Here is a 19,804-nt window from a genome sequence, read left to right as displayed (position 1 = left end):
TCAGTTCCAGAAGAGCTCGGGTTACATAGTGATACCAACACAATACAACACATCAGTGATACCCTGTCTTTAAAAAAAAAAAGAGTTGGGCACAGTGGTATGCATCTATACGTCTGGTGCACCTATGGAGAGACAGGGGGCAGGCACAACAGAATCACCAGAAACTTACAGACCAGCTTTACTAGCAAATATAGCTATAAACAAGAAGAGATTCCTTGATTTCAAATAAAGGAACATACAGAAAAATTTACAGCATCTATATAGCAGAAATGATTAAATAAATAGCTTTCTAACATTTACTACCTGTGTTTGTCCTCTCTGAAATAATGCTGATCCATGAAGTGTTTTAAACATATCTACCTCGCAACTTATATTCCTAAGTGAAGTCAGATCTCGTCCATCACACCTGGAATAAAGCAATAAAGCCATATGTGAAGACAGAAAAATTAGATCTCTTTATCTCTACCATTAATTCCTAAACACCAGCTGTCTACAGTAACTTGTTAGAATCCTAAACACTAATATAAATAGTTGGTTTCTACTCTACGTTCCACTGAATCTATGTCTGGAGGTGTGTAATTTATACATCATGAGAGATAGCCACGCCACATGTCCATATATTTACCAATGGATGCTCATTTATAAAATTATTATCTCTTACTTTTCAACTGAAGCCAGTTCCTTCCTTGAAGCAAGTTGCTACTTTCAAGGCATCTTGCAGATGTTTCAATTTGACCATAGGAAGATATATTTACCTTTTGTATTCATTCAAAATAATACTTCTGAAAACCTCCTTTGCAACAACGTTGAAGGATTCTATTATTTCAAGTTGGTCAACCTCTGGAAATTTTTCTATAGAAAAGAGGCAAATCAAAACAAAGGTTTTATCTTTTTGGACAATAAGTTCTCCAACGTTTAACTCCAGCTGTCAATGGAGACAGTCAAACATTTAGTCCTCAAACAAAGCATTTTAATCAAATGCTCTTAAACCAGTTGTAGGAATTTGGCTTGCTGTTTTTGTTTGTTTTTAAATATATCAAACTCAGGATTCCGAGCTTGTTCAACAAGCTCTTAGTAAGAGGGATAGACAAAGCCTAAACTATTTTAGAGGCAATTACAGGTGATGGCATTAAATGCAGCACAAGGATTTTTATTTTAAAATCTGATAAACCTTCCCACAGGAGGGCACTTTACTGTTGGAAAGATTAACAGGAAGCTTTCCTCATACTCAAGTTGTTACAAGAATGACATTATGAAGTAAGATACTCTGCTTAGTGATTATGTGGAGTTACTCTAACAATCTACCCCTTGTGCTTCCAGACAATGTTAATAACAACAATAGCATCACGCTGAATGATGACTGTGTGAGGCACAGATTATATGACTTAACTCATTTTATCTCCATGAGCCAGGTATTATTGGTATTATAATATCACAGATAATAGACTCAAGAATTTCTTGTAAATGTTTTTTGGTTTTAGTACTAGAGATTGCATAGACCTCATGCATGGTGTGCAAACACTCTACCACTGAACTATACCCTCAACCACTGGAATGTCTTCTTACAGAACCCTGGTTATCCTGGAATGTAGACCAAGCCAACATGGAACTATCAGAGGCCCTCCTGCCTTTGTCTCCTGGATGTTGGGATTAAAAATATGTGTGCCACAAGGCCTGGCTGCTGCTTCTTTTTTTGACTCAGGAATTTTAAAGAGTATTTTTAGATTTTCAAATGACAGGCTATAGGACTAGCACCTTAAGATTCTGATGCAAATGAGAGAGGAACATTGTACATTAATTATTTCCTAGGTGCCTACTCAAACAAAATGTTAACTATACTTCTAGAAGATAATGTGGCCATCACCTCATGATCTAACATTATAAATTTAAGATAAAGTTGAGGAACTATGAGAATAACTGAGTTTTTCAAGATCTTACCACTGAAATTTGAAAATAAATCTGTGTATTTAAAAAACAAATCTTTAATATCTTTAAAAATGAAAATAGGATTTACCCTTTAGATGTTCCTCTGTATCTAATCTTATCTTGTTAACAGCTTCATCCCTGGAAACCTAAAACAGCATTGACATTAGAGTATAAACATGACATTCACATTTCTGTTTTGTATGGTACATGATAATACACTGTAAGAATAAAAAACAACATTCCTGAAAGATTAAAACCTGATTTAAGTACTTCAAATAAGTATTTGCACATTTCCTTAAAATGTGTATAAACAAAAAAAAATAGCAAACAAGCAGGCATTGACTTAGCTTTCTAAAGAAAAGTACAGTTGGAGGTAAGAGATTAGGGTTAACAAGAAGAAAGGCATCAGAAAGAAGGCAAGATGCATATAGGAATATGGGTGTGAGCTCTTAAAAGAGAACTGCCTTATTTAGCATTTTGTTAGAGATTTATTTATTTACTGCAGTGCTGCCAATCTACCAAAGGGCTTCATGAATGCTGGACAACTGATCTACCGCTGACCAAGATCCTCAGGCATGGCCAGAGAGATTTGCTTGTTGGTTTTTCATAGTGATATTTATCTTTATTTTTTAAATCTTTATGAAATTATTTTATTTACATTCCAAAAGTTGTTCCCCTTCCCTTTCCCCGCTTCCCAAGTTCTCCACTCCACTCCATTCCCCCAACCCCATCCCTCCTCCCCCAACCTACCCGCCCACCCCCATAGGACTAATAGCACAAGCAAAATTTTATGAGTTACAACAAAAGTAATCTTAAAACCTAAGGTATACCTACTTTATCATGTTCATAATCTGTAAAAACTGCATAGAGTTTCTCCATGGCGATTCTATTAAGTATAAAATAAATGTGAACAAAATAATATTTGAATTATGAAGTTTTTATAACTGAAACATTATTAAATAGCAATGAACTACAAATTAAATAAGCACTACACAAAGATCAAATGTTGTTGCATGTCACTGCTAATGTGCTTAATATTACACAGAACAGCTTTCCTTCCGCCTTCCTGGCAAATCAGTCACATGGCACTGTGCTCCCCTTCCTCTTCATTGCTCATTTAGTTCTAACTTAGATTCACTCATATTTGCTCAGTGCCTCTGTTTGTTCTAAGCAATGCTAGCGACCATCTAAGCACTGGGTGTAAGGCTGGTTCAAACCTATTTCTTTTTGAGAAATCCAACAGTTTCTGAGATACTCAAATACCATGTTTTATTCTTTTTTCTCTAGATATGGAGAAATGAAGGATCTGATTTTTAAACAACAAATGTCTCTTCATTTAAGACTTAAACTTTTATCTTGGACCGGGTTTATGCTGTAACTGACCTGTGCTCTCCTATATGCATCAGATAGATATTTATGGTAATGACTTAAAGCAGAAAGCCCTGCATGTGAAGCAATACCAGGTGCATTTTCTTAGAGGAACTGGAGCCCAGTGACTACGCCCGTGTGCACAGGTGTGCTTACGTATGCGTGTATTTCACAATCTCTGCAGAAGGAGTAAATATCTTCTGGGGTGTCCTCTTGGCAACACCGATTTCTTTTACCAACTGCTGGATGCTCTGAATTATCTGCTGCGTATACTTCACCCCGACTTTGATAGCATGGCAAAAGTCCTGCTGTAAAATGTTTTCTGCAGAGGCTTCCAACATAACTAGTTAGAGAAAGGAAAAGGTTATTATTTTAGAATCTTTCACCAATATAATATTTTAAAAATGAAAATCAAAGACACAAATAACAGAAGAAGAAAGTACAACTTGCAAGGTAAATCCAGAATTAATATATTTAAATTACTTACCAATTTGGCTTTTAGGTGCTCCAGCAACTACTAAATTTAAAGTGCTAGAAGACATTTCTTTCCTTGTTGGGTTAACAACACATTCTCCATCGATCATTCCTATTCGTACTGCCCCTAAAACATATGTTGGCAACTGTTTAATTAAAACTTGCAGCATTCACAGTATTATTCTAATACTGGCTTCAAACCATTGTCTTTCTGACAAACACATGAAATTTCTCCTTCTCCCACGGTTAAGTTAAGATCCAGCAGACAACCTATCCCACCCTACTTTGTGGGCGTAATGGCATGCCCTGAATACTCAAGTCAACCACTTGCACACGTGTTTGATTATTCTCTTGCTCTGCCCTATATCCAGACTGTTCTGTCGGAAGCAAATGCTTACACCCCTCCCACAAATGTTCCACTTACACACTGACTACTCTGAGAAGCCCTACTTGACAACCTGCCCTTCTGTATCATTTTCTAAGTTCCTTGTCTATGTCATTACGGTATTACTGTTTGTAAATAAGTACTAGTCTCTTTCCCTTATTCATGCTAAAAGCAAGAGCCTCTCTAATCTTTCTATTGCTAGTACTCAGATAGCCTTTTCCCATAGTGCTTAACCCAATTGCTAGCACTAAGGACACTTCATAATTACAAATACTAATCATTTGCAGACTATATGGCTGCAACTTACAAGATTTATAAGTTACAAACGTGCTCATTTTATCTTGAAAGAGTATATACTCTGGTAATTCTCCACTGTAAAGAATGAAAGACAGAAATGGAGCAAGAAATGTAGAACTGTAAAATCAGTTAACATTGTAATAGGGTTACTGGTAACAAACCCAATGCAAGGATGAAAATGCCTGAAAGACCTGCAAGAAATCTTAGAAGTAATAAATCAGCACCAATGATATCTTCATTGTTCCTGAAAGAACAGTGGTTCATAATTTCAAACTATAACTTACCAACAGGTCCATTCCAAGGGATATCTGATAAGGAGAGAGCTGCAGAAGCTTTAAAAAGGAGAAAAATAAAAAGCTGAAATTACAATATTTTATTGCTTTAAAAAAATCAGCAGCGATCATTTTAGTTGGTGGTATACTTACCACCATTAATTGCTAGGATATCAGGTTCATTGATGCCATCTACTGCTAGCAGATTACAGAGAACCTAGTAATAAAGGAGACAAATAGACAACAACAACAACAACAAAAGGCCCCTGATGTTGCAAGATTATAATTTAAATTGAAACTTGGCTTAAAATATAATACCCATATGCTCAATATCCAAATCCCTTAGAGTTGGCTATCATTTTACTGAATCTTTGACACTAGGCATTTAAAACTTGAGTTTCCTCCTTTTTTTTAAAAGGGTATATGGTATGTGTGGCTACCAGGCATTGTTGAACCCAGGGCTTTTACTACCAAGCTTCAGCCCCAGTTCTGTGAAGACCTTTAGAGAGAAAAAAATACAGCATTTTCCTAAGGGGTAATGTGAGAACTAAAACGCAGTATGGTATACAAATCCTGTAAATGTCAGCTATGTATTTGTATTATCAGTTTACATCACAAAGATGTACCTATGCTAAATTTCTTTCTTTTTAAAATTCTTAAAGAACAATTTTCTTGAGGCTCTGATATCCTCTCAAAGGTATATTGACTTAGTGCAGTTAAGTAAAATGGTTACCTAAGTATGCCTAACTAAAGCATATGATTGCCATAGAAGTTAGAAGGCCTAGAAATAAACATGGTATAGAAATTAGTGTGACAAGCTGGTCATGATGGCTCACTGCTGTAATCTCAGCACTTGAAAGGCAAAGGCAGACAGACTGCCATGAGTTTGAGGCTAGCCTAGGGTAGGCACAGAATTCAAAGCCAGCCAGAGCTATAGAGATTTAGATCTTGTTTACCGAATCAAAACTATTAGTTATGTTAACTGTCTTAGTGGGCTGTTATAAACTTGACCTACAAAGCCCAGACACCTAATCTGACTATACACGACTATCACACTAGTTGAGTACTGTCATTTATTTCTTAACATAGTTCTGTTTAGATTCTCATCAAACTTCCTAGAGAGTTCCCACCCATCACTTACTCCTATTCATAATTCAGGTGTCAGGTCAAAATGGCATCCAAGTACATGCTTTCTCAAAGAACTGCCTTTTAAAATGACTTAAAATAGAATGCATAAGACCTTCAGAATTCTTTATAAAGCTTTCTCTAGGAAGAATTGTAAAAATTGAATAAAAAAATATAATATCTGGTAAGAAACAAAGCAGAATTTACCTGAGTATCATAAAAATAGCCAGCAGGAAAGAGAGGTCGAATTGAACGATCTGTCAAAATAAGACAAAGATATTAAATGGCCCTGGCAGAGCCACTTTAGAACAAAAATCTATTGAAATAATAAAATAGCTCTTGAATATGTCACAGACACAAACAAAAAGACCAAGTGTTAAGAAAAGCATTGATAAACATCAGTACCTTCATTAATATAGACCATTACCTAAAATAAAATCAAGGAAGAGACTCAAGACCAATAGCAGATGAAAAAACATATTTCTTTGGTTTACTGTGACTGAGGAATACAAATAAATATATACAAGCTAGCAATTACTGCATAGAAAAAGCTATAAACTACAAAGGATCCACAACATTTGCAGATGTCAAAGATTTGGAAGATTGGCTGGTGATATAACCTAGTAGAACCCCATTTGCCTATCATGTGAATAGCTCTGGGTTTCTTCACCACCTTCACCACCACCACCACCACCACCACCACCACCACCACCACCACCACCACCACCACCACCACCACCACCACCACCACTTCCTCCCTCCTCTCCCTCCTCATCCTGCTTCTCCTCCACACACGCCTCTTCTTTCAGAAAAAAGACTTAGAAGATGATAGATATACTGTAATAGCTGAGAAATAAAATTTTTAGGAGTTACTAAGTTGAACATAAAAATGAAAACAGAAAAACAAAAAACAACCTAAAAACAAAAAAATAAACAGGAATAGGCATGAGCATGGATTCACACATTGCAGATTCACTGCATAAGCCAGTGTTTACTGACTGCCTCTGCACCAAGCTATACTAGGAATTGGGATTTGGCAGTGGCAAAACAAGTTTTTCCTCTAATGAAGCATATATCTGAGTGAGGGAACTGATAGTAAGTAATATCTGATAAAAGTCATACAATGAAAGATAGCTGAGCAGACTGTAGAACAGAGAGAAGTGAGGTGAGCACTGGCACAGTGAAGGGAGCACCTCTGCTAAGAGCTTACCTATTACTCGACTTGTAAGAATCTCTTTGTCAGAAGAGCCAATCTCTCTTCTAAGGTAGTTTGTGGGGATTCTACCTGCTGCAGCAGCCTTCTGTCTGTAGTCCACCTGAAGTAGCAAAGAAGAATTAAGGTTAACACAATTGCCTTTTTAAGTATATCCCAAGAACAGCTATGTAAGTATTAATTTTCCTGAGGTTACTAGCAACATATTCTAGACTGCATGTACATAATATTTTATTTGCTTTTAGTATTCTCTTAAAACCCTCACAGGAAGAAAAGTATATAGAGTACTTCAACTCATGAAAAAAGGCCTTTCTTTCATGTAACAGTCAGATGACTGCCTAACCTCACTACTTTCTGCAGTAGCTTACCTTAACCAAGTCAAATAGTGCCCCTTCCTCTGCTTTAGACTGTGAGACTTAATTGCCTTCTGCTTATCATATTAGAAAGACACAAAAATCAGAATGAATTACTCACTTAACATATAGTTTGCAGACCCAAACTGGAAGAAGCCCTACAAAAACAATGAATGAATTGCTTCCCTAACACCACAGTGCAGTATTCCTGACTCCCTCCTACCTCATCAAGCTGGATGTTCTCAAGTAAGCTCACTCACAGCAATCACTCCAGTCCCTTAACTGACATGCAGTCTCTCTCAAACATCTAAGGGCATTCCCTTCTTGTACAGCTTAATTTTAACTTCAGACACTTGAACAGGGTAGTATACATTCTACACATATACCATTCTAGAGGCTCATATAAACAAGCAAATACTTACCACCAATGGCATGAATTGGGAAGGTGAAGGTTTTGTTTTGCTGACAGCTGTGACCATTACTGCAGTATCACCTGACTTGATTGAACATATACAAAAATACCAGTAAATTTCTTTGAAATCAGACATTAAAGTATAAACAGTAATTGAATGAATCCCCACACCAAATAAACTCAATGGAAGATATTTCTCTGTCTGTCTCTCAATAATGTCTCATTATGTAGCCCTGGTTGGCCTGAAATTCACTATGCTGACCTCAAACTCACAGAGATCTACTTCTAACCACAGAGGTCCAGGGCACTGGGTTTAAATGCTTATACTACTAAGCCAGGCTCAACGAAAGATCTCTCATTTCATGTGACCACAACTAGTCCAGTCTTGATCCTTTCTATTTGACCAAGGTCAGTATTAGAATATTCACTGATGTTTTCACATGAAGAAATGGCTAACAGCTTAGTCACATCTGAACATATCTGAACATAACAAACTGAATCATATTTTTCACTCTTTAAGAAGAAATTTAGACTATAAAGAAAAATTTTTAAGAATTAAAATTAAAAATAATAGAACACTTTTTCTAGAAAAAGCATAATGGATTTTAACAGACTACAATATAGCCCACAGAATTTGGAAGAGAATTTAAGTGTCATTTAATATACACAACACTGACTTTGACGGCCTAGCATGGTTCTGACACTAGAAATATCCTTAGTAGTGTCTGAACTAGCGCCCAGTACCACAATGTTGACTTATGATGCTACAAAGATACCCAGTCACCATGAATAAAGCAAAGACTGGTTTCCTACCTGTACCACAGCACAGCCATCAGCAAATCTTGCCAGTTTTCCAGAGGATATTTCTAATTTTCTGTTTAAAAAGAATTTTTTAAATATAAAATGACACCAGTACAAGGCTTTGCTTAGTAAAAGTAACTGGAGAATCTAGGGGAAAACAAAACAAAACAAAAGAACAACAAAACACCAGAATGAAAGGGTCCCAATAATCAGGAAAAAAAAGTAAGTTGGAGTTGTGATCATCAAAAGCATAGATATTTAAGAGCTTAAAGATGATTGGAACCAAGGTAATGCATCTGTATAAACCTAACACGCAAACTCTTCTCTTCTTCCCTGTTAAAATAATTGTTAAAATTAATAAAGACCATCTTCTGATAAATAACATTTTGAAGCTTAAAAACTTAATAATAACAATAAAGACTTTCATGCTCAACAGTGCTGTCAAGACAATTTAATGGTGAAAAAACCAGTCTTTTTCAGTCAAAGATGTTGAGATGGTCACATACTCCACACAAAAAAACTCAAAATAGATACTATTCCTTTTAGAGCAATAAAATAAAATAAAACTCTTGGGGGGGGGAGAAAGAGAAGTAAATCTTCATAAACTCAGACTAGACAATGTCTTTTTAGCTATGACATAGGCCAAATACAGAGGCAAGATGTATGTTATGCAAGTGTACACCAGCTCCTGTCTAGAACCACCCACAAGGCACAGATATATAAATACCTAAATTCTAAAAGTAAAAAGGTATGACCTCTAAACTTTTCAAATATATTGGGAACATAATGTGAACACATGGATATATTAAAAGGGTAGAAGAACTCCTCAAACACAGCCAAGCAATGAATGGAACGACACCCTCACCCAGACCCCATAGAAAGACATCTAGCAACACCACTAGTGATGGAACTACCTGGCAAATTACGTTGTTAGTGTGTGAATCTATTGTTATCCAATGAATTCTGATAATGCAAAAAGGCAGACAGATTTGTCTGGGGTGGGGGGGTGAGTAATGTAATTTTGATTATTCCAAGGAAGCTATTAAATTTATGAATTTTCTTTTTGGTGTTCACTTTGCCTTATAACAATTTACTTTTCAACATTATATGTATAAAATATCTCCAAATACATAGATGACCCATTCTGCATAGTAGCCTCTGGTTTGGAGTGGGCACTTGGGAATAAGTGGAAGAGTTTTGAAGTTCCCATATGCCAAACCATGTGAGTGAATGCCTACCTAACTAAATACTCCATGAACATAAATAAGAAGACTGATACAATGAGCAAGCAGAACAGTGATGGAAAGAGTAAACAGATGCCAAGGAAGGACACAGGCAGCAGCCTGCCTGCCACACAAAGTAGAGCTTCAGGGAAAAGCTTTTTTTAAAAAATTATTTAAATATTCATCTCCCACCCCCTGTTTTGATAACTGAAAAATTTACGTTTTTGACCTTTTGTTGGACGGTAACTGTATCTACACTACAGGTTTAACAGGACTATGTGCATCTTATAAATGGCATTCAACAAAAAGACAGGGTCAACTCCGGCTCACACTGGTCTCAGTTCTGTCCATCAGTGGAGCTGGGATTGACAGCGCATTACCTAGAGGTGGTCGTGGTACGTTTCTTACTACTGAGCTCGAGGTCTCGGAAGATACAGAGAAAGGACGTCAGGGGCACAGGCAGAATAGGACTCAGGAAGTTCACTGCAGGGCCAGGGGGAAGATACGAGGCAAAGGGCAGCGGCTTGCGTGGGAAGGGAGAGGGCCCAGGGAGATAGACTTTAAATCCGGAAAAGGAAATCTCGACCTTAGGTTTGGAGAAGAGAGGTTAAAAGAGACTTAGGCTGCTGGATTCCTACCCGGGGGACTTTTGGCTACCAGGGCTTCCTGAACAGGACACTGCGTGAAAAGTCCGGGAGCTCACACGGTTCCTCACCTGTGTCCCAAGTCCACAGTCACTGCTCTGGACCGGGTGCCGCTCCACAGCGCTCGCACCTGCAAATAGCTGAGTGTACGATGCCGCCTTGGCCGGCCGAGGGGACCGCAGCTCAGCGGTCGGAGCCACAGGCACAAGCAGCACGGCCTGCAAGCCGCCATGACACCCAGAGCGCGGACCGCCCGGGCGGTGCCTCATTGGCCAGCCCGCAGGTGGGCGGAGCCGGACGCGGTTTCGTTTCCGTGGAACCTGAAAACTGCCGGGAAAGCAATCCTAGCAGGCTTCCTACGTAGACGCGAGAGGGTCAAACCACCAGAATGCGTTTTTCAGTCAGCTTTTTCCTGCTCTTATCAGTGAAAAATAAATACTCCCTTAAATTGTATAGATATTATAGATTTAAAGAAAGCCCTTTAAGTAATACCGCCCCTCCGGCCGTGTATGTGTGTGATCACTGTTTAAAAGACAGTCTTAGAACAACGTGTTTAATATATAACAGTAAATAAATATTGAACAACCCATGATTATTTGGCTCTTACCTAAAGATCTAGGATTGTGCCTATGGAAGGGCATGCCCCCAGTAGCAGCCACCTGTAATTCCAGCATTCAGAGGCTGAGAATGAACTCATGAGTCAACCTGGCTTGTTAGACTTTCCTGAGGGCTCCTACCTCAATATATAAGTGGTATGCAATCAAACAAGACACCTTACTTTAATTTCTGGCCTCCATACATTCGTACACGTGTATACACACACACACACACACACACACACACACACACACACACACACAGAAATAGAGAGCCAGTCTGGCCTCATACACACACGTGTACACACACACACACACACACACACACACACACACACACACACACACACACACACCGAAAATAGAGCTCAGTCTGAATGCAAGCAATCTATGAATGCAAGCAATCTAGGAAACTGTGCTGAGTATTTCAAAGTCTGATTTCCCCGGTGCATTTGCCACCCTTCCCTTCCTCCTTTATGAGGTGCAACACTCCAGCTCCCTGGTCTTCTTGATTTTGGTTGGGTCTGATAACTGGGGAGGCACAAATGAGAAATCAGAGGGGAAAAAAGAAAAGAAACAAAACAAAACCCAGAGAACTATAATTCTTTTTTTTAACTTTAAATTTTTATTTTTGAGAATTTCATGAATGTAAATGGATTTTAATAAACTTTATTCATTAGTAATAAGTCCCAGGTAGTCCTGGAACAACCCAGTCAGAATCCTATAGATTATTTAATAAGGTCTTGCACAATTACTGGGGGATTACCCCAATCTATGTTTTTTCTATATGCTAGACTGTTAATTCCTAGCTTCACTCCCCAAATATTTTCTGTTTGAATCTCCTGGTTACTTCTGCTCCAGCAGTCGAGGAGTGGTAAAATACAGTTCATTCAGGCATGCAAACATGTCCATCACATAGAATGGAGATCTCCTGTTCTCTTCATCTACTTCCTCCTTCATTCTCCTTCATCTTCCTCCCCTTCATGTGTCCCTGTGACCCCCCTGCCTGATAACTGAAATTTTACCACTTTTACTTCTTTTCTTATTGGGTAGTTTATTTATTTACATTTCAAATGTTATCCCCTTTCCTGGTTTCCCCCTCTCTGATTCCCCCTCTCACTGCTTCTATGAGGATGCTCCCCTCCCACCTGCTCACACCCATCTCAACACCCTGGCATTTCCTATTCTGGGGAAATGAGGCTTCACAGGACCAAAGGCTTCTCTTCCCATTGATGACAGACAATGCCATCCTCTGCTACATATGAGACTGGAGCCATAGGTCCCTCCATGTATACTGTTTGGTTGGTGGTTTAGTCTCTGAGAGCTCTGGGGCATCTGACTGGTTGATATTAGGGGTTGCAAACCTCTTTAGCTCCTTCAGTCCTTTTTCTAACTCCTCCATTGGGATTCCCCTGCTCAAACTGATGGTTAACTGCAAATATCTTAATATGTATCAGTAAGGCTCTGACAGAGCTTATCAGGAGACATCCATATCAGCCTCCTGTCAGCAGCACTTCTTGGCATCAGCAATATTGTATGGGTTTGGTGGCGGCATGTGGGATGGATCCCCAGGTGGGGTAGTCTCTGGATGGCTTTTCCTTCAGTGTCTGCTCCACTCATTGTCCATGTATTTCTTCCCATGAGTATTTTGTTTCCCTGTCTAAGAAGGACTGAAGCATCCAAAATTTGGTCTGTCTTCTTATTGACCTTCAAGTGGTCTATGAATGGTATCTTAGGTATTCCAAGCTTTTGGGCTAATATCCACTTATCAGTGAGTTCATACCAGCTGTATTCTTTTATGACGGGGTTACCTCACTCAGGATGATATTTTCTAGTTCCACCCATTTGCCTAAGAATTTCATGAATACACTGTTTTTTTATACCTGAGTATTTCTGTATTCATTCCTCTGTGGAAGAATGGGAAGAATGGGTTCTTTCCAGCTTCTGGCTATTATGAATAAAGCTGCTATGAACATAGTGGAGCACGTGTCCTTCTTATATGTTAGTGCATCTTTCAGGTAGATGTAATGGAGTGGTGTAGCTGGGTCCTCAGGTAGTCCTATGTCTAATTTTCTGAGGAACTGCCAGTGGTTGTACCAGCTTGCAAACCCACCAACAATAGAGAAATGTTCCTCTTTCTCCACATCTTTGCCAGCATCTACTGTTCCTAAGTTTTTTATCTTAGCTATTCTGAATAGTGTGAGGTGGAATCGGGAATCTCAGGGTTGTTTTTATTTGCATTTCCCTGATGATTAAGGATGTTGAACATTTCTTTAGGTGCTTCTCAGACATTTGATATTCTTCAGTTGAGAATGTTTTTAGCTCTGTACCCTATTTTTAATAGGATTATTTGGTTTTCTGGAGTCTAACTTTTTGAATTCTTTGTATATATTGAATATTAGCTCTCTATCAGAAATAGGATTGGTAAAGATCTTTTCCCAATCTGTTGCTTGCTGTTTTGTCCTAATGACAGTGTCCTTTGCCTTTACAGAATTTTATGAGTTCCCATTTGTCAATCTTAGAGCATAAGCCATTGGTGTTTTATTCAGGAAATTTTCCCCAGTGCCTATGTGTTTGAGACTCTTCCCCACTTTTTTTTTTCTATTAGTTTCAGTGAATCTGGTTTTATGTGGAGGTCTTTGATTCACTTGGATTGACCTTTGTATAAGGAGATAAGAATGGATTGATTTGCATTCTTCTATGTGCTGGCCTCCAGTTGAACCAGCACCATTTGTTGAAAATGCAGTCTTTTTTCCATTGGATGGTTTTAGCTCCTTTATCAAAGATTAAGTGTCAGTTCATTTCTGGGTCTTGAATTCTATTCCATTGATCTACCTGCTTGTCTTGGTACCAATACTACGCAATTTCTATCACTATCACTCTGTAATACAGCTTGAGGTCAGGGATGGCGATTCCCCCAGAAGTTATTTTGTTGTTGAGAATATTTTTTGCTCTCCTGGGCTTTTTGTTATTCCAAATGAATTGTTCATTCTAACTCTGTGAAGAATTGAGTTGGAATTTTGATGGGGATTGCATTGAATCTGTAGATTGCTTTCAGCAAGATTACCATTTTTACTATATTAATCCTGCCAGTCCATGAGCATGGGAGATCTTTCTATCTTCTGAAATCTTCAATTTCTTTCTTCAGAGACTTGAAGTTCTTGTCATACAGATCTTTCACTTGCTTGGTTAGAGTCATCCCAAGGTATATTTTTTATATTATTTCCCCTAATTTCTTTCTCAGCCTGTTTATCTTTTGAGTAGAGGAAGACTGCTGATTTGTTAATTTTATATTCAGCCAATTTGCTCAAGTGGTTTATCAGCTGCTGTAGGAGTAGAATTTTTGGGGTCACTTAAGTATAGTATCAATCATTTGCAAATAGTGATATTTTGACTTCTTCCTTTCCAATTTGTATCCTGTTGACCTCTTTTTGTTTTCTAATTGCTCTGGTTAGTACTATATTGACTAGGTAGTGAGAAAGTGGGCAGCCTTGTCTAGTCCCTGATGTAGAGGGATTTCTTCAAGTTTCTCTCCATTTATTTTAATGTTAGCTACTGGTTTGCTGTATATGGCTTTTACTGTGTTTAGGTATGGGTCTTGAATTCCTGATCTTTACAGGACTTTTATCATGAAGGGGTGTTGAACTTTGTCAAATGCTTTCTCAGCATCTAATGATATGATCATGTGCTTCTTATCTTTGAGTTTGTTTATATAGTGGATTACATTGATAGATTTTCATATATTAAACCACCCCTGCATCCCTGGGATGAAGCATACTTGGTCATGATGGATGATTGTTTTTGATGTGTTCTTGGATTCGGTTTGCAAGGATTTTATTGAGTATTTTTGCGCCAATATTCATAAGGGAAATTGGTCTGAAGTTCTCTTTCTTTGTTGAGTCTTTGTGTGGTTTCAGTATAAGAGTAATTGTGGCTTCATAGAAGGAATTTAGTAGTTGTCTGTCTGTTCCTATTTTGTGGAATATTTTGGACAGTATTGGTATGAGGTCTTCTACAAAGGCATGATAGAATTCTGCACTGAACCTATCTGGACCTGGGCTCTTTTTGGTTGGGAGACTATTAATAACTGTTTCTATTTCTTTAGGAGTTATGGGGTTGTTTAGATGTTTATTTGTTCCTGATTTAACTTTGATACCTGGTATTTGTCTAGGAAATTGTCCATTTCCTCCAGACTTTCCAATTTTGTTGAATATAGGCTTTTGTAGTAGGATCTTAGGATTTTTTAAAATTTCTTCAGATTCTGTTGTTAGGTCTCTCTTCATTTCTGATTTTGCTAATTTGGATACACTCTCTGTGCCCTCTGGTTAGTCTGGCTAAGGATTTATCTATCTTGTTAATTTTCTAAATAGAACCAGCTCCTGGTTTTGTTGATTCTTTGTACAGTCCTTTTTGTTTCTACTTGGTTGATTTCAGCCCTGAGTTTGATTATTTTCTGCCTTCTATTCCTCTTGGGTGTATTTGCTTCTTTTTGTTCTAGAGCTTTTAGGTGTGCTGTCAAGCTGCTGATGTATGGTCTCTCCTGTTTCTTTCTGCAGGCACTCAGAGCTATGAGTTTTCCTCTTAGCACTTCTTTCATTGTGTCCCATAAGTTTGGGTATGTTGTGCCTTCATTTTAATTAAATTCTGAGAAGTTTTTAATTTATTTCTTTATTTCTTCCTTTACCAGGTTATCATTGAGTAGAGCATTGTTCAACTTCCATTTATATGTGGGCTTTCTGTCATTTTTGTTGTTATTGAAGACCAGCCTTAGTCCGTGATGATCTGATATGATGCATGGGATTATTTCAATCTTCCTGTATCCGTTGAGGCCTATTTTGTGATCGATTATATGGTCAATTTTGGAGAAGGTACCATGAGGTGGTGAGAAGAAGGTGTATCCTTTTGTTTTAGGATGAAATGTTCTATAAATATCTGTTAAGTGCATTTGGTCATAACTTGTGTTAGTTTCTCTATGTCTCTGTTTAATTTCTGTTTCCACGATCTGTCCATTGATGAGAGTTGGGTGTTGAAATCTCCTACTATTGCTGTGTGAGGTATAATGTGTGATTTGAGCTTTAATAAGGTTTCTTTTATAAATATAAGTGCCCTTGCCTTTGGAGCATAGATATTTAGGATTGAGAGTTCATTTTGGTGGATTTTTCCTTTGATGAATATGAAATGACTTTCCTTATCTTTTTTTATGACTTTTGACTTTATTCAATATTAGAATGGCTACTCCAGCATGTTTCTTCAGACCATTTGCTTGGGAAGTTGTTTTCCATCCTTTTAATCTGAGGTAGTGTTTGTCTTTTTCTCTGAGGTTGTGTTTCCTGTATGCAGCAAAATGCTGGGTCTTGTTTATGTATCTAGTCTGTTAATCTATGTCTTTTTACTGTGGAATTGAGTTAATTGATGTTAAGAGATATTAAGGAATAGTGAGTGTTGCTTCCTGTTATTTTTGTTGTTAGAGGTAGAATTACGTTTGTGTGTCTCTCTTCTTTTGGTTTCGTTGCAAGGAGATTACTTTCTTGCTTTTTCTAGGGTTGTAGTTTCCCTCCCTGTGTTGGAGTTTTCCATCTATTACCCTTTGTAGGGCTGGATTTGTAGAAAGATATTGTGTAAATTTGGTTTTCTCATGGAATATCTTGGTTTCTCCATCTATGTTAATTGAGAGTTTTGCTGGATATAGTAGCCTGGGCTGGCAGGATCTTCTGACTTTCATAGTCTCTGGTGAGAAGTCTGTTGTAATTCTAATAGGTCTGTCTTTATATGTTACTTGACCTTCTCCCTTACTGCTTTTAAAATTCTTTGTTTTGTGCATTTGGTGTTTTGACTATTATGTGACAGGAAGAATTTCTTTTCTGGTCCAATTGATTTGGAGGTCTGTAGGCTTCTTTTATGTTTATGGGCATTTCTTTCTTTAAGTTAGGGAAATGTTCTTTTATAATTTTGTTGAAGATATTTACTGGGCCTTTAAGTTGGGAGTCTTCACCCTCTTCTATACCTATTATCCTTAGGTTTGATCTTCTCATTGTGTCCTGATGTTTTGGGCTGGGACCTTTTTGCGTTTTACATTATCTTTGACAGTTGTGTCAATGTTTTCTATGGTATCTTCTGCCCCTGAAATTATCTCTTCTTTCTCTTGTATTGTTTGTGATGCTTGCATCTATGTCTCCTGATCTCTTCCCTAGGTTTTCTATCTTCAGGATTGTCTCTCTTTATGTTTTCTTTCTTTTTTTTTTTTTCTGTTTCCATTTTAAAATCCTGGATGGTTTTGTTCAATTCTTCCACCTGTTTGGTTGTGTTTTCCTGTAATTCTTTAAGGGATTTTTGTGTTTCCTCTTTAAGGGCTTCTATTTGTTTACTTTTGTTGTCCTGTATTTTTTTTTTTTTTTTTTGGTTTTTTTTTGGAGCTGGGGACCGAACCCAGGGCCTTATGCTTCTTCCTAGGGTAAGCGCTCTACCACTGAGCTAAATCCCAGCCCCGTCCTGTATTTCTTTAAGGGAATTATTTATGTCCTTCTTAAAGTCCTCCATCATCATCATAAAATGTGATTTTATATCTAAAATTTGCTTTTCCGGTGTGTTTGGATATCCAGTATTTGCTTTGGTGGGAGAGCTGGGCTCCGATGATGCCAAGTATGGTGGTGTCTGTTGCTTAGGTTCCTGAGCTTGCCTTTTGCCATCAGGTTGTCTCTGGTGTTAGCTTGTCTTGCTGTTTCTGACAGTAGCTTGGCACTCCTGTAGGTCTGTGTGTCAGCACTTCTGTAGACCTGTTTTCTTTCAGCCAGATATGGGAATAGAGAGCTCTGCTCTCAGGTGTGTAGGTGCTTCTGGTGACTGGCATTCAGCTCTTGGTGAAGGCTGAAACTGGGAAGGTCCTGCCCCTGACTGCTCCTAAGTCCCTCTGCCCATAGGGCAAAGAAGGCACTCGGCAATTTCCTCTTGGTTTGGGAATGTGGGCAGAGAACAGTCTCCTCAGAGTTCTCAGGAGTCTGTACTTCTGAGGGTCCATCTCTCTCCCCCACAGGATTTGTGGAGGTTCCTGCTCCTGACTGCTCCTTTATTTCTGTATCCAGAGGCACTATGCATTTTCCTCTTGGGCCACGGATGTGGGAGAGGTGGGCACAATGGCAGACTGGCCTGCAGTCTCAGGATTGTCGGAACTTCTGGGTGTTCAGCTCTCTCCCCCATCGGATTTGTGTGCAAGGAGCTGTTGGATTAGATCAGATCAATTCTGGACACAGTCAGAAACCAGAAGTGCTCTGTCCCAGAGGACTTTTGCCTTTGTGTGTCCTGAACCCACCAGGCAGGTCACTTGGAGCAGAAAAGTTGGTCTTACCTCTGCTCTCAGGTGTGTAGGCTCTCCTGGTGACTGGCTTTAAGCTCTTGGAGCAGGCAAAAACCGGATCGGTCCTGTCCCTGACTGCTCCTAGGTCCCCGTGAGCAGGAGGCACAGATGGCACTAGGCAATTTTCCTCTTGGGTCGGGAATGTGGGCAGAGAGTAGACTTCTCTGAGTTCTCAGGAGTGTCTGCACTTCTGAGGGTCCAGCTTTCTTCTCCAAAGGATTGGGTGCAGGGAGCTGTGTGACCGGTTCAGTTTCCCGTCATTTTCTATTATAACTTGTATCACTAACCTAAAACATTTTCTTAGACCTAATACATCTCTTTAAGTGCTAAACAATTTAAGTTTGTGAGACTACAACTATGTAGTCTTCTACTCCATCAGAGAACTTAGAAGGAATAAATATTACTTGTATATACAATAAGTGTAGGGAAGCAGCTTCTAAAACTATAGAGATGACAGAGAAAGTTGGCTGCCTGAAAACTCCCTCAGAATTTTTCTTAAACATTGAAGCATCTATCTTCAGCCTTTTGGCCCAGAATATTTGACATAGTTTTCTGTGGAGCAGCAATTATGAAGGGCTAGCCTACCCTGCCTTTGCAAAGCTTGTCAGTCAATTTCCCAGCATCCATGTTTGTCCATTTCAGACAGCATTCTGTGTACCATTGAAGCAAGGGCAGATTTTGCCCAGTGGTAAATGGCCACATTTGAAGCAAACTCCTTAAGGAGGTTTTCTGATGCTTATCATCTTCTTTGAAGTAGAAATTGGGGTACTGCCAAGAGCAAATCTGTCTCATTGCCCCCAAAAAGCTTAAATCGATAAAGTATTTTTAAATGTCATATTCTGTAAGTCTCTGAAGTGTTTGAGGACCATCTAACTAAGTATATGTTTTGTTTAAGAGATTTATTTATTATGCACTGAACACTGTACACTGTACACTGTGGCTGTCTTCAGACACACCAGAAGGGGGCATCAGATCTCATTACAGATAGTTGTGAGCTACAATGTAGTTGCTGGGATTTGAACTCAGGACCTCTGGAAGAGCAGTCAGTGCTCTTAACCACTGAGCCATCTCTCCAGCCCCTACAGTACATGTTAATAGTCAAACTTTGTTTCTAACTATTTGACATCTGTTCAACCTTGGAAACAATTTTGTGGTAAACTAGTTTAGCATCTAACATGACCGTAAGTTTGATTGACTACTACTTTGTGTTACTTAATTATTCTGAACAACTTGTAATAGCAGCTTTTAAAAGGACTAGAACTTATAATACATTACTAAGAACCAACAATACTTCAAGAGTTGAAAACATGTATACATAGCATGTTGTAACAAAAGTAACCTTAATTTTGTATCAATATGCAAAG

At 38.4% G+C, this 19,804-nt stretch overlaps 1 protein-coding gene and 1 long non-coding RNA gene across 2 annotated transcripts in view; one reads left to right on the top strand and one right to left on the bottom strand.

Moving 5' to 3' along the window:
- LOC116912117 overlaps nt 1–2,597 on the top strand; it is a 30,984-nt gene extending 28,387 nt beyond the window's left edge. The window contains exon 4 of the long non-coding RNA XR_004389424.1: nt 1,482–2,597. This is a non-coding gene — a long non-coding RNA (uncharacterized LOC116912117). The remainder of the gene's footprint in view (nt 1–1,481) is intronic.
- Nucleotides 1–10,744, bottom strand: part of Pnpt1 (polyribonucleotide nucleotidyltransferase 1) — a 29,835-nt gene extending 19,091 nt beyond the window's left edge. Inside the window, exons 1-13 of the mRNA XM_032916020.1 lie at nt 10,565–10,744; nt 8,639–8,699; nt 7,836–7,910; nt 7,058–7,163; nt 6,055–6,104; nt 4,876–4,939; nt 4,735–4,782; nt 3,782–3,895; nt 3,451–3,637; nt 2,761–2,812; nt 2,015–2,072; nt 756–852; nt 304–406 (exon numbers count right to left, since the gene is read on the bottom strand). Coding sequence (XP_032771911.1) covers nt 304–406; nt 756–852; nt 2,015–2,072; nt 2,761–2,812; nt 3,451–3,637; nt 3,782–3,895; nt 4,735–4,782; nt 4,876–4,939; nt 6,055–6,104; nt 7,058–7,163; nt 7,836–7,910; nt 8,639–8,699; nt 10,565–10,725 — 1,176 coding nt within the window. The 5' untranslated portion in view covers nt 10,726–10,744. The remainder of the gene's footprint in view (nt 1–303; nt 407–755; nt 853–2,014; nt 2,073–2,760; nt 2,813–3,450; nt 3,638–3,781; nt 3,896–4,734; nt 4,783–4,875; nt 4,940–6,054; nt 6,105–7,057; nt 7,164–7,835; nt 7,911–8,638; nt 8,700–10,564) is intronic.
- Between the last annotated feature and the right edge of the window lie 9,060 nt (nt 10,745–19,804).

This window comes from Rattus rattus, chromosome 11 (assembly GCF_011064425.1).
Source record: "Rattus rattus isolate New Zealand chromosome 11, Rrattus_CSIRO_v1, whole genome shotgun sequence".
NCBI lineage: Eukaryota > Metazoa > Chordata > Mammalia > Rodentia > Muridae > Rattus > Rattus rattus.
The sequence above is the reverse complement of the archived record's forward strand: the minus strand, read 5'-3'. Positions and strand labels throughout refer to the sequence as shown.